The sequence below is a fragment of the Phalacrocorax carbo genome, chromosome 2 (assembly GCF_963921805.1).
Source record: "Phalacrocorax carbo chromosome 2, bPhaCar2.1, whole genome shotgun sequence".
In the NCBI taxonomy this organism is placed as follows: Eukaryota; Metazoa; Chordata; class Aves; order Suliformes; family Phalacrocoracidae; genus Phalacrocorax; species Phalacrocorax carbo.
The window spans coordinates 131,858,637-131,871,455 of record NC_087514.1 but is presented as its reverse complement, the minus strand read 5'-3'; the positions used below and the strand labels follow the sequence as shown (position 1 = coordinate 131,871,455).

Genomic DNA, 12,819 nt, shown 5'->3' with positions numbered 1-12,819 from the left:
TGCTTTACCTGTTTAACTGTCTTTATCTCAACCCATGAGTTTCCTCGCTTTTGCTCTTCTGATTCTCTCCCCATCCCACCAGGGGGGAGTGAGCAAGTAGCTGTGTGGTGCTTGGTTGCTGACTGGGGCTAAACCATGACACTTTCTAATGAATCAAATAGTTGGAATCATTTCAGCCATATCCTGCTTGGAGAGGATGACAATTGCCTGCATGGGTAATACATTTGCTTTGTGTATCTGTGGGAGCCAAAGATTACTCTCCTGGATTTACATGATCAGTTGGGGCATTATCTTCTGAATAATCCAAGCTGTAGAGTAAGAGGTACTTCTGCAGCAGCTTAAATGAAGATATTGTCAAATTAGTCTCCAAAGCATCAATTTATCCCTGAGAAAAGCTCCAAATTAAGACTGCTTTTGTAAGGAGATGTGTATGGTTGGGTCTTCTTATGTAATGATGATGTGCTAAACTAATGTAATCTACTAAAGCCTGCACAGTTCTTGTATTTAAGGTATAGGCCAGACCGGAGGACCTTTCATGAAAGAAGAGCACTAGCGTGGCCCCATGATTCAGATGAGAGTCTTAAAAAGGAAAAGCTTTGCTTACCTTAGGATTTTCAAAGGAGAAACCATTTATAATGTAAGTAGAAATAAGGCCATAAACTGGCAAATTTAATTCTTTTCTCTCATAGAAATAAAACTAGTGTGCTATTGCAAGCTTAATGCTTTTAAGTGTATACCCAGTTCTCTGCAGAGCTACAAAGGCTCTGTGTATAGCAGCAGGAGGATCTGTTGAATATGAAGCCTGACGAAGTCACAAGACAACACGTTCATGATTCATAGATCTGCAGATTGTCCTCTTCATTTGAGAGGAAATCACTGCTGCTGGTGGTAGCACCCATAGGATGTTACGTTCAGTGGAGAGGTGGGATTCTTCCCTGCAGAGATCTTACGCTAGTTTTGCTGCCTGTTGTGTCAAGTTTTCAACATGTGTAACCAAGTAATTGCCTGGCGGGTAGTTTTAGAATCACATTTTAATATACCAGCTTCATTGTCTGCTTGTTTTTGCATATGACTTTAGGAACACGTCAACTGTGATATCAGAGCAAATGAGTGGTTTAGCACTGTTTCTGACAATGATCAATGCTGGATGCTTTGTGGGCACTAAAACTGCCCAGGATGAGCTTATTATCATAAAGCATGATGTCTCAGAGCACTGAGAACACTTAGTCCAAACCACCAGCACTGCAGATGTTTTTCTCATGCTCCTAGGATATGTCTTTCAGCCTTTTTTCTAAATGATGTTAAGCTCTTTGCCTTCATCATAATCTAAGCAGAAAATGAAACAAGTAAATTACACTACACTTCCTAATTTTCTTCTTTTGTCTGATGAATTTGACCAAACAAAATGTCCCAGAGCTTTTTCATTCAGGGGCTTACAGATACGTGGTACAAATGACTAATGAAACTTTTCTGTAGTAAATGTGTTATATACTCAATTGCTAAGTTGTAGCTTATAGATTTGGGAGGGGGGCTTTTTGCTGGGTTTTGTTTGTTTGTGTGGTTGGTTTTTTGTTTTGTTTTGGCTTTGTTGTTTTTTTTCCCAGAGAGAACAAGTTCAGTTTTCATGTATCTTTCTTGGGGTATGACTAATCCCATTGTTAACAATTGTTACTCTTTTCCGGACTTTCTTGCTTTTTGTTATTTATGAAATGTGCTGAACAAAACTAAATGCAAGATACACAAGGATTATGAAATAACGTAATATTTTGTCTTCTTTGCAGCTTAACATTAATCTCTCCTGAATGGTGCTAGAGGCAGAGCAAGAGGCAGGAGTCTGCACTTACTTTGAAACTGTTCCTCCAGGAGGTAGCAACTATTTTAAAACCCATTTGTGGCTGAGTTGTCTTCAACGGTTCTTTGCAGTATGTTCCTTCATACTTCACTTTTAACTTTCATCTGCTATTATGCTGCTCAGTTACTTTTGTACTAAATCCTCTAGATACTCTCCTGTACTCTTCTTATGACCTATTAAGTTCATCCATCATTTCTGTTTTAAGAACCAAAACTGATTGTTTCTGAGATGTGTAAAGGTGGGATAGGAAGTGAGTATCCTCTCCTAATGGAAAGTAAGCTCTCTGACTCTTGTCACATAATTTTCCTTATATCCTCTTGGTAGCCACTGAGCCCTTTGTATTCTGAATACTTGCACAGAAAATAGTGCACTGCTGGGGCACTGTGTCCTGACTGGCCTCCTGAAGATTTCACACATGAATAAAATAATCAGGGATGTACATTTCTGCCATGATTCTTTGCTAGTATCTCTTCCTGTAAAGGAAAGTCCAGTAGATAACGACTAGCCAGAAGCTTGGTTCTTGTTTGAGCCGTATATTCAGGGTATGACCTTGGCAGTCTCCTGAACTCTGGCAATTTACTTGAAGGGAGAGGGAATATATCTGATCTCTTAAAGGGACAGCTTAGAAGACTGCAATGAAGAAACTCTCAGTGAACAACACAATGGCATTTTGCTCCCTCTTCAGGTCCTCTCTGGGAAAGAACCGAATAATCCCTCATTTAATGAAGCAGTTTAAAAAAAAGACAATGACTGCTTGTGTGTTGTTTCTGCTTCTGTAATCCCCACTTTGCTGCAGCTCCTTAAAATATTCATTGAACCCATATTAGGTATGTTCCTGAATTCTGGGTAGCAGAAATATTATTCTGTCAGCACACAGAAAATAGCAATTTATTCTTTGCATTCTGTTTGCAAAGCCAGTTGCTAATCTATGAGGTAGTTTTCTGCTGAAGTTTCCTTTGCTGCTTTACAAAAATTATTTAAGATGTTTAAATATATTGCATTTGGGGACTTTTTTGGTTGGTTGTGTTCTGTTCACACTTTTCAGGAATCTTAAACAGCTAAGTAAGCACAACTCGGCAGCAGAGCTGTTCTGTCCCTATCTCTTGCTTTTAACTATTTTTATATCCACCAAGTCAATGCCCGCTATTAATCCTTGACTGCTATAATGACCACTTGCAGCCATCTAGAGCTAACTCCTAATAAGAGATTACATATTTTCTGTAGTTTAACTGCTTCATTCTAAAGCTCCTTCACAGCTCTGCAGGGATTGCTAAATTTCATTCTCCCTCTACCACCAGTCTTCATGGCAATTTAAATACAGTCTCTATGGCCTTTCCAGTTCTCATAAACATTCCTATTGTAGACAATGAGAGAAAAAAAGAAAAAGAAGAGTCTGAAATACAAACCACCATAGGTCTGACATAGAATGTAAGCTTGGAGAGGCCACAGTCAACCTTAAAGCCTGGCGTCTTTGGGAATGTGCTGTGCACAAAGAGATTCCACAGCTCATGAGCATCATGTTTGCCCCTGTGTGTGCGCAGTAGTGATGACATTATTGGTGACTCCTTGCAGAGTAGCAGAGGGTCCTTTTGACCTGAGGGCTTGGTGCTTGTGAGGGCCTGAAAAGGGCCTTATTGGGCCAGTAACTATGGTCCACAGCTCTTGCTGGCAATGGTGGTATAGCTCCTTGCATAAACTGGTCAAGTCCATTCTCAAGCAGCCTGTTTTCTGATCCTCTCCTCAACTATTGAGGAGCTATTCCTGAACCTCCTTACTGTGACCATTAAAAATCTTGTGATTCCCAGCTTAAGTATATTCCAGTCAGACTGTAACACTCATTTGTGAATCCATTTGGCCGTGAAGGAACCAGCTCTTTCCGTAACCACGTTTTATCTCACTGATGTGTTTCTCAAGAAAAGTCACGTTTTCACAGCCTCTAGAAAGACAGTCTCTTCTGGTCTTCTCAGATAGGCTGCACATGCCCAGGCTACCCTAGCTGCTCTTCTCTTTACTGTTTGAATTTGTTGTGGTTCTCTAGGAAAGGACGGATGGTTGGTATTGAGGTACTTTTTATTTGTTACTCTATTTTTAAAGGACAAAGGAACATGTTTGTTAAAGAAATAAAAATCATTGAAACCATAGAATTTATGTCTCTTTCCCTTAGTACTGTTACCTCTGAAGTATTTTGTCTCTCTTATGGAATCATGAAAATGTTTTTGTGCTGCTGTCTTTGAGAATGAATGCTACAGCTCCAGCAGTGCTGTCTGGCGTCAAGGAACCTCACAGCTAGAGATCCATGCAGGCAGTGCTGTCTCTCATGGCCTGTCCTCTGATCTCCATGCAGGCTGATATGCTTCTTGATGCCAAAGCTTCTGTAACAAAATTCTGCTTTCCTCACTCTTTACATCCAGTGGTAAACCTGGCTTACTTAGACTAACTGGCTTTTCCCATATTGTATGTAGATCCAAATCTCTGGGCTTGAAGCCTTTGTAGGAAAGGGAACATGCAGATTTTGGAAGGGATTCAAGTTCAGACCTTTGTGAAAGCTGCCCCCTGTATAATGCTTCTGTTTGCAATGTGTCAGTGATTCTGATTGCAATGTGTCATAAACACATTGTTTATGGGTGACCATGTATCCAGATAATGAACTTTCTGGTAGCATGTCTGAGTCAGAGTGGCCTGCTCTTGGTGCACATCCCAATTCTGGTCTGTGCTTTCTGTCACTTTACACTGCTGACCTGGGCTGGCCACTGTTTTTATTTTACTCAGCATTGTGCCTGAATAGTTGGCTACGACAGTAGGAACCCTGAATAAAAGTGGAGGCATCTGAACACTGGAGGAGTACTGTTCTTGCAGAGTTGATTCATGGGGACTTTGACCTTGAAGTAAACATGCGGTGCACCCTTCAGGAGGTCTCACTTGTGAGAGACTGGGCAGAAATGTTTCTTTCTATATGGAGGAAGTAACAGGATTTACACTGTCATATACATCTCTTATTTTAGCAGGGACTGCTTATTTTAGCAGACCATTGCCTGAGACTAGTGAAATGGCTCAGTTAGGGGTCTCCCAGGCAAAGGGAAGCAGCCCAAACATTTGTTACTGCCCTGCCACATAGGGAGCTTAGATGCAGTCTTTATGCTTTGGAAAAGAAAATGTTCTGCTCCACCTCAATGCATTAAGATATAAATGAATATAGATGTCTTGTGCTCTCTTCCCCTCTCTTCTATAAGCATCTGCCTTCCCATCTGTGGTCTCATAAGCAATATGATAGCATAAACAGTGACTTGCATCAGTGTGTTTTTTAACTTCTTTTAGGAACTGTTGCAAGTAGGACTGAGGATGCTTACCGGCATGTGGCTTTTTAGCTTTCTCAACCACAGTTTGACCCATGGCTTGAATACTGTTACCCTGTATTAATCATTTGTACTGCTGAATCCTCAGGTACTAGTGCAGAATCAAAGTTGCATTGTATAGGAACTTTTCAAACATAAAGTGCATTTGAGCCCTATAGCCAGTTACGGTGCTGAACAATCTGAGTGTTTGATATTTAACATCTGTATGCTTTAATTGGAATAATGTTGTTCATATAAATCAGTAGGACCCAGGGTAGGCCTCTGCCAATCACGCTTTGGAAGCCGGAGGACAATAAAACTGCTCAGTTTTGAATTAATGTAAGCTGCTAGTTTGGATTTTCATTTCCAGAGACAAGCTGTTGAAAGTGTTTTTCAAAGTGTTCATCATCATAAAATGAAGCATTTGTTTCTTCATCACACTGGAGAAAAAGCTAGACAGCTTTTCCATTTCAGATACAGAGATTCAATTACCAGAAACCAGTAAATGCCATTTCAACAGGGATTTTTTAACTTGGGTTGTTTTTTTTTAATCCAATAGAAAAAAAGTAGGACAACGTGGGGACTTTTTATCAGGGCCATTTTTGGACTACAAGAAAATGACAGCATCATACTTAGTTGCCCTGCTTCTCATATATCTGTGCAGTTTGAACCTGTAAGTGCTGTAAAGCCAGCAGTGCTTTGGAAGTTGAGCAGGAATCCATTCCTTCTGTTTTACCTGCAGAATTTCTTAGTCAGAATAAATTACACATGTGTATGTACTCTGCATGACAATGTGCAGGTGTCACTGAATGGCTTAAACCATTACAGGTAATGATGCATTAGCAAAAAGCGGCTCAACTTGATTTGCTATGCTTATATACCATGTTATGCTTCATTTGCATGAGTAGCATACAAATAGTATGTTTTCACTTTTATACAGGCTACACAGAATATAAAATTATTGAATTTTTGTATGTAAAACATGGAGTTTTACAGCATAGTTTTATACATTCTTTGGTGTAGATATTCGCATTAAAATAGAATCTGATGATGTTACTGATGCACCCTTAAGGAAGAAAGGCAAATCACTCAAGTAAATGGAGGAGGATGAATCATAGAAACTCTGCCAAACTTAAACTGGTATAGTTAGTAAGGGCACAGTAGTCTGCAATGCTAATAGGTCACTTATCAAATACACAATGTGCAATAAACAAAATAGGTTGATGAGTTCAGTGGGCTTGTCCTGACTAACACCAGCTGAACATCTAGCCAATATGTTTCAGTCTCTGCAGTGCTGCACCACGCATGTGAGAGCTGCCAACTCATTTTATGGAGACTGTTACTCATACTTCTCAAGGCAAAAGGTCGTCTGAATTGCTGTTGTGTTGGTGGCAATTTTAAATGATAAGATAAAAAATAAGCAGATAATCACAATAACTTTCCCCCTGCAAACCATGAGCAAGTCATTAATCCATTACAGAAGTTCTGTCAACGAGCTGTGTCAGGACTGATGTAGTATACTGAACTTTTGCCTCTGTTTTAGAGTGAGCCTTGCCCTGTTCTTAAATATTATCAAAGGGAAGGCTTAATTCTGCCAGCTGAATCTGGTAATACTCTTGCCAGTATTACCTGTGGTGGAAGCATAAGATTCTTAGTAAATGCAGCACTTACTAGTCCCATGTCTTCGCCCAGTTCTCCAGTTAATCTGACAACTGCTTTCATGTAATAGTTAACCAGGAAAAGGGGATTCATAGAACCTCTTCCTTAATAGAGGTGTATTTTATTGTCACACATTTTTATTGGTTAGGAAAATCAGAATTAATGCACAGTCCCCCTGAAAAACATCAGATAATTTGCAGTTTTGGTGGCCTTTGTTACTAAATGGCAAATAAATAATTTCTCTGACAAATTTAGGGGCTGACACTTTGCGGTCTTTCGTTGATATCCCAAGTAAATTAATTTAACAAAAAATGCTTACCTCTGAAGTTCTGACTGTATGTTGTGATCGCCAGAGCCCTTTCAGTGTTTCATAGCATATTGGCTGTTCTTGGAGAGAGGTTATGTTCTAGCTCTTTAGAAGTGGAGTTGGGGGCACTGTCTTTGGTGGATTTGAATAGTGTGTTTGACACTTCAGCAAACTTAGGAAGCTGAAGGGTAAGAAGGAATACGTACGGTGTAAACCATGTATATGTGCTGGATGGAAAAGACTATTTTAAAGATTTGAAATAGCACATGTTGTATCACCCTCCCCTCCCCCAATTATCTGTTTAGTAAATGCTAATAAAAGTAAAGATGTGGTGTAAAAATGTCTTCAGCACAGTATTGCTACTCAAGTGGAAGATTCAACAGGTACATAATTCAGCTGAACTCAACTCAGATAACTTGGAATCAGGTTCTCCATGGTAGCCATACCTGGGCAGAACATTACATGATATATAGGCTTTCTTTTGTAGTCACAATTACAGACTGCCTTCAAAGGGACTGCTGCTCATTGTTTCCCTTGCCACATCTGAAAGACTGTGTGTCTACAAAGGCTGTATCTTTCTTTATTCACCACTGTTTTTTCCTACACTTTTCATGACTTCTGTCATCAAACTTCAGGCTACATCCCTTTGGGAAGAGAACTAGTGTTTAGCCAAGCTGAAGAGTAGTAGAAATGTGATCATTCATTAACAAATTACTATTCTCTTTTATGGACCGGCCCAGTCTTCATCATTACACTGGGGAAGGCAAGGTTGGAGTCAAAGACCATCCATAAAGAGGACATCTGTTTTCCTGAAGACATGGAAATAGGGACACCAGGCTGTCAGTATGTGGTAGGACTTGTGGAGAGGTAAAGTGGAGCAAAGATCTACTTCTGCCCAAACCCATTTCTTTACAGAATTTACAGAATCAGAATTTACAGGATCACACAGGTTGGAAGGGACCTCAGGGATCATCTAGTCCAACCTTTCTAGGAAGAGCAGAGTCTAGACAAGATGGCCCAGCACCCTGTCCAGATGACTCTTGAAGGTGTCCAATGTGGCCGTGTCAACCACTTTTCTAGGGAGATTATTCCAATGGTTGACTGTCGTCAGTGTGAAAAATTTCCCTCTCACGTCCAATCGGAATCTCCCCAAGAGCAATTTGTGTCCATTCCCCCTTGTCCTCTCTATGTGACTCCGTGTAAAAAGGGAGTCTTCATCTTCTTTGTAACTACCCCTTAAGTACTGATACGTGGTGATGAGATCCCCTCTGAGCCTCCTTTTCTCAAGGCTGAACAAACCCAGTTCTCCCAGCCTATCCTCATATGGCAGCTTCCCAGTCCTCTGATCATCTTGGTGGCCCTTCTCTGCACCCCTTCCAGCCTGTCCACATCCTTTTTGTACAGCGGGGACCAGAACTGCACACAGTACTCCAGGTGTGGCCTGGCAAGCGCTGAGTAGAGTGGGATAATGACTTCTTTCTCTCTGCTGGCAATGCCCTTTTTGATGCAACCCAGCATCCTGTTGGCCTTCTTGGCTGCAGCAGCACACTGTTGGCTCATGTTGAGCTTCCTGTCCACCAGGACCCCCAGGTCCCTTTCCACAGAGCTGCTCTCCAGCCAGGTGGATCTCAGTCTGTGCTGCACTCCCGGATTATGTTTTCCCAGGCGCATGATCTTACACTTTTCTTTGTTGAACTTCATAAGGTTCTTGCTGGCCCACTCCTCCAGATTATCCAGATCTCCCTGCAGAGCAGCTCTCCCTTCTGGAGTGTCTACTTCCCCACTCAACTTGGTGTCATCAGCAAACTTCATCAGGCTACACTTGATGCCAGTATCCAGATCACTTTGAAGGGCTGCAGAGTGTAATCTGAGTTTCTGAATGAAGCGTCCCTCCTTCAGATGTGTAGTCAGCAGCTATTATTACTTCTTCTACTTCTTCTCTCCAGAGCTACTTGGCTAGGTCTTATGAGAGCTAGTTAGTGTTTAAAGGACTTCAGTCACAGGTCAGCCTGCTAGTTTCTGATCTAGTTTATCTGTTGCTGAGGTGGCTGAAAACTGTCTGTTAAGCTTTTCAGTCTTTTTATATGTGATGCCTAGTTTATGGTCTGCAAGTGTTCAGAACAGTATAGGAGCTCTCTGTGTAAAAATGTCTCCCTTGAAAGAGATGCAGAGAAGTTTAATAAAAAAGAAAAAAGACATTTTGCTCTTTTCTGTGTGAACAACGTAACTGGAAGTATGTGTGCTGTCCCGGCCAGTGCACAGCCTTCTGGGAGTCAGAGGGAGTACTGTCTACTTCATGCCTATGTGGATTACCTATAGGGGAAATATTTAACATGTTCTAATGGAACACCGTTGATCAGAATGACAGATGGATCTGCATTTTAAGCTGTAGACATATGCTTACTATAAAGACAGCTGTGCTGGTGGAAGAGGTTCTTTCTGTGAGCTGCTGCTAATGTCTCTTCTGCCTTGGGAGACTGACCTCATGGATCTTCAGACAGAATTCATCTTCACTCTTTTGATACAAAACAGTCAGGATTAGGTCAGATCACCCGTTTAATCAGTATAAGTTAACGCAGCTGTCTTTTTGGAAGCACTCAAGGTGATTATCTGCACCACCAGACCTGCAAGGCTAGTTGTCTCAGGCAGAAGTGTGGTGAGAAGCAGCTGAGGGATGGATCTTATACTGGATAAAACTGCCTCTGCAGAAGGCCATCTGCCCATGGCCAATTACAGGAGCTCTGGATTGATTCACCCACCAACAGGGAAGATTTTTATTGCTATTTTCTGTGCATGATTTTTAAAAACAGCAACAACAAACAATAAAGCTTGATGAATTGTGAAGCTGGCTCTGTAATCATAGTGTCACCATCAGAGGAATGACTGAGTGCTACTAGATGTCTACAAAAATGAAACAGCAGTGCATGCTTGGAAGAGATTAATTTCCAACACTGGTTCTATCACTGCTTTTTCTCTCCAGTCTTTCTGCCTCAGCGTCCTATTTATTTCACAGTGATGCTGTCAGCATTAACTACATAATAGCTACTCTGAGTTTTGTAAAGGTGAGATGTAGAAAAGGCACAAAGCTTGTAAATACAACGTTCCAGTGGTAAAAGTCACCTGAGTGTGGTCTGGGTTATCTGTACTTAGCCAGAGATTTCTCCTTCAGTCACTGAGAACTGGAATGTCCTGATCTTAGAGGCAGTCAAACTGTATGGAGGGAACAGCAAATGAAGTATTTTCTAAGTGTCAGTGGTAGCTGCCCCCTTAGCTAGTAATTCTGAGCCTGCTAAGCTTTGCTGGAAATAGGTCTTGGCCTCTGATGATCCTCCTGTTGTACAAAAATAGGCTTCGTAAGCCCACCTCCACACGATTAGTGTTTCTTAAATTGACCAGTGATCAGTGAAAATTGGCTAAAAATGTCTACTACTAGCATGACATGTTCTGTGGAAAGATTTGGGATTTATATGGACAAATACTCCACTAAAAATGGTTCATGTACCCAATTATATACATAACTGTACAGCTCTGTGCCGATGACTGGGAATGGCAGCTCATTAGTGCAGATTGACCTCCTACGTAACATTATCAGCCTTCACTCTGCTGAAAAGCTTCTTATCTGTGCCAGTGTATGTTTTTTCTGTTTCAGTTATTGCCAAACCCTTCCTGGCAAGCAATGCTGTAGCACACAGAGGTGCTGGCTTTCTCCTGTCCCAAATTCCCCGTAACTCTCTCTGGTCAGCAGCTGCCAAGGGCTCCTCATCAGTTCATGCATGTCATCTTTAAAGTCTTCCAAAACAAAGTACCTGCCAAAATCCCAGTGTAGTAGAGTGCTTCCAGGGAAAAGCAGAATAAGAACAAAAATTTCATGTCCTTTTCCTCCAATATATTATGTAAAATACTCTCAGGGTAAAATGCTGATGGGTTAAGAACAAACACCTCATGATGGCTTAGATGGTGTTCTGTAAATAATGAATGTCTAGGACTTCATCTCAGTCTTCATAAGGGATAAGAAAAGTTGCTTGTTCTGCCATCTGTCTAGTGATAAAATATTTTAAATCATTCAGCTCTCATTTCAGGGGTATCTCTGTTGTCCTCAGCAAACATATGGCAGGCATGACTTTGGCCCAAAAATTGCTAGATTTTGATCCCACTGATGGATTTTTTTCCCTTTCTCTTCCACTCTATTGGGCTGTGAAGAATTATTTGTCTGACAGAAGATATCAGATACACTAAATGATCCATCTTGCTTTTGTGGGGATTAGCAGCTATGTTAATAGTTCTGTTGGCTTCTGAGGCTACAGGGTGTTCACATGAGTCGGGTTTATTCATCATTCTCAGTGCTGAGGTATCCTTGGTGGAGTCTGCAACTATCAGCACATAGAGCTCTAGTTTAAGCAAAGATGCTTAGCTTGACCACTGATATATTCAGATTCTGGTTCTGTTAAGCTTCAGTAGAAGAGAGTCATGACTTCAGTAGTGTTTCTAAGTAAGTTTCAAGAATAAATGGTAAATGAACAGAGTGCAGACTTACCTCTGATCTTCCTCAGAACAACCACATCAAAAGCCTTGGTAGGGATATTGGGATGGAGGGGCTGATGACCGCTTACATCGATCCTAGTGTCTTGATCTGCAGGTGATTTGAAGTTTGGGAACATGGCATACCTGGATATGTGTGTCTCGTAGGAATGAGAGTTGAGAAGTGTCAGGCACAGTGGTCATGGGTTGGTTCGAGTTGGCAGGAAGAAGGACAGAAATAAAGAAAATTTCCTCATTTTGCGTTTCATAGAGTTTTAGCATTAAATATAAGACTTCGCAAGAACTGGGAGAGATGTGAGAATCAGAAGGGCGGTATCTTAGTTCTTTTATACCCTCTTGCTTGCACCCTGCAAAGAATTCACAGTGATGATTCCCTTGCAGCTTTTGTAATCAGTCATGCCAATTCACATTTAATTTTATGTGGCTTAAGGGAAGGAAAGTGTGCACATCTAATTCTTGCACAGCTCCAATTAATGGTAACTGAGTTTGTGCTTGTCCGCCTCTGAGAGTTTTCCTCTAAGATGATGTTTATTTATGGGAGGAATACAGGGATAGCGATAAAATGGAGTGTTTTAGGGGATACTGAGAACTGGGATTCCGTGGAGTGCTCATGTTCCTGTGGCTGTTCTTTTCAGCTTTCAGTTTTTCATGAAAGAATAATTTAAAAAGCTGCTTAAATCAGGGGAATCCTGAAATCTGAGAAAAATGAAAGCAGTAGTTTATTCCAGTAAGAGAGGCTAGGACTCTGTTTGGGTTCTTCTAAACTTTACCACAACTACATGCAGCAGCTTACTGAGAGTAAAAGCCTTTCCCCAATTGCTGTGTAAAGCAGAGTCACAACCTTGTGCAGAAGCCAAATTAATTTCATTCCTGAGGCTGTGTGTCATGACCTAATGAGATGTCTTACCAAGCTGGGCCTTTCTGAGGCTTCTCTCTCATAAATCTGCCTTATACATACTTTAGATCCCTTAGCTGTGCTTGGTAGATCCTCCCAAACACTTTAATTCACATTAGATAAAGAGGCCATGAACAACACAGCCGAGAAAACCCAATTAGCCCATAAGCAAGTCAGCAAGATCAGTATTTGTTAGGAGAGTGAGTGTGCTAGGCAAACACTGCTAACCTGCTAA

At 41.1% G+C, this 12,819-nt stretch overlaps 1 protein-coding gene and 1 long non-coding RNA gene across 4 annotated transcripts in view; one reads left to right on the top strand and one right to left on the bottom strand.

The window, feature by feature from the left end:
- The window catches only part of LOC135312072 (uncharacterized), a 34,691-nt gene that overhangs the window by 6,687 nt on the left and 15,185 nt on the right, over nt 1–12,819 (top strand). For all 3 annotated transcript variants that reach the window (XR_010371710.1, XR_010371711.1, XR_010371712.1), the window contains exon 3: nt 1,782–1,866. This is a non-coding gene — a long non-coding RNA (uncharacterized LOC135312072). The remainder of the gene's footprint in view (nt 1–1,781; nt 1,867–12,819) is intronic.
- On the bottom strand, nt 3,772–11,808 carry SPMIP4 (sperm microtubule inner protein 4). The gene is given in 3 exon segments (XM_064445327.1): nt 3,772–4,441; nt 11,382–11,538; nt 11,685–11,808. Coding segments are annotated over 3 exon segments (951 nt in total).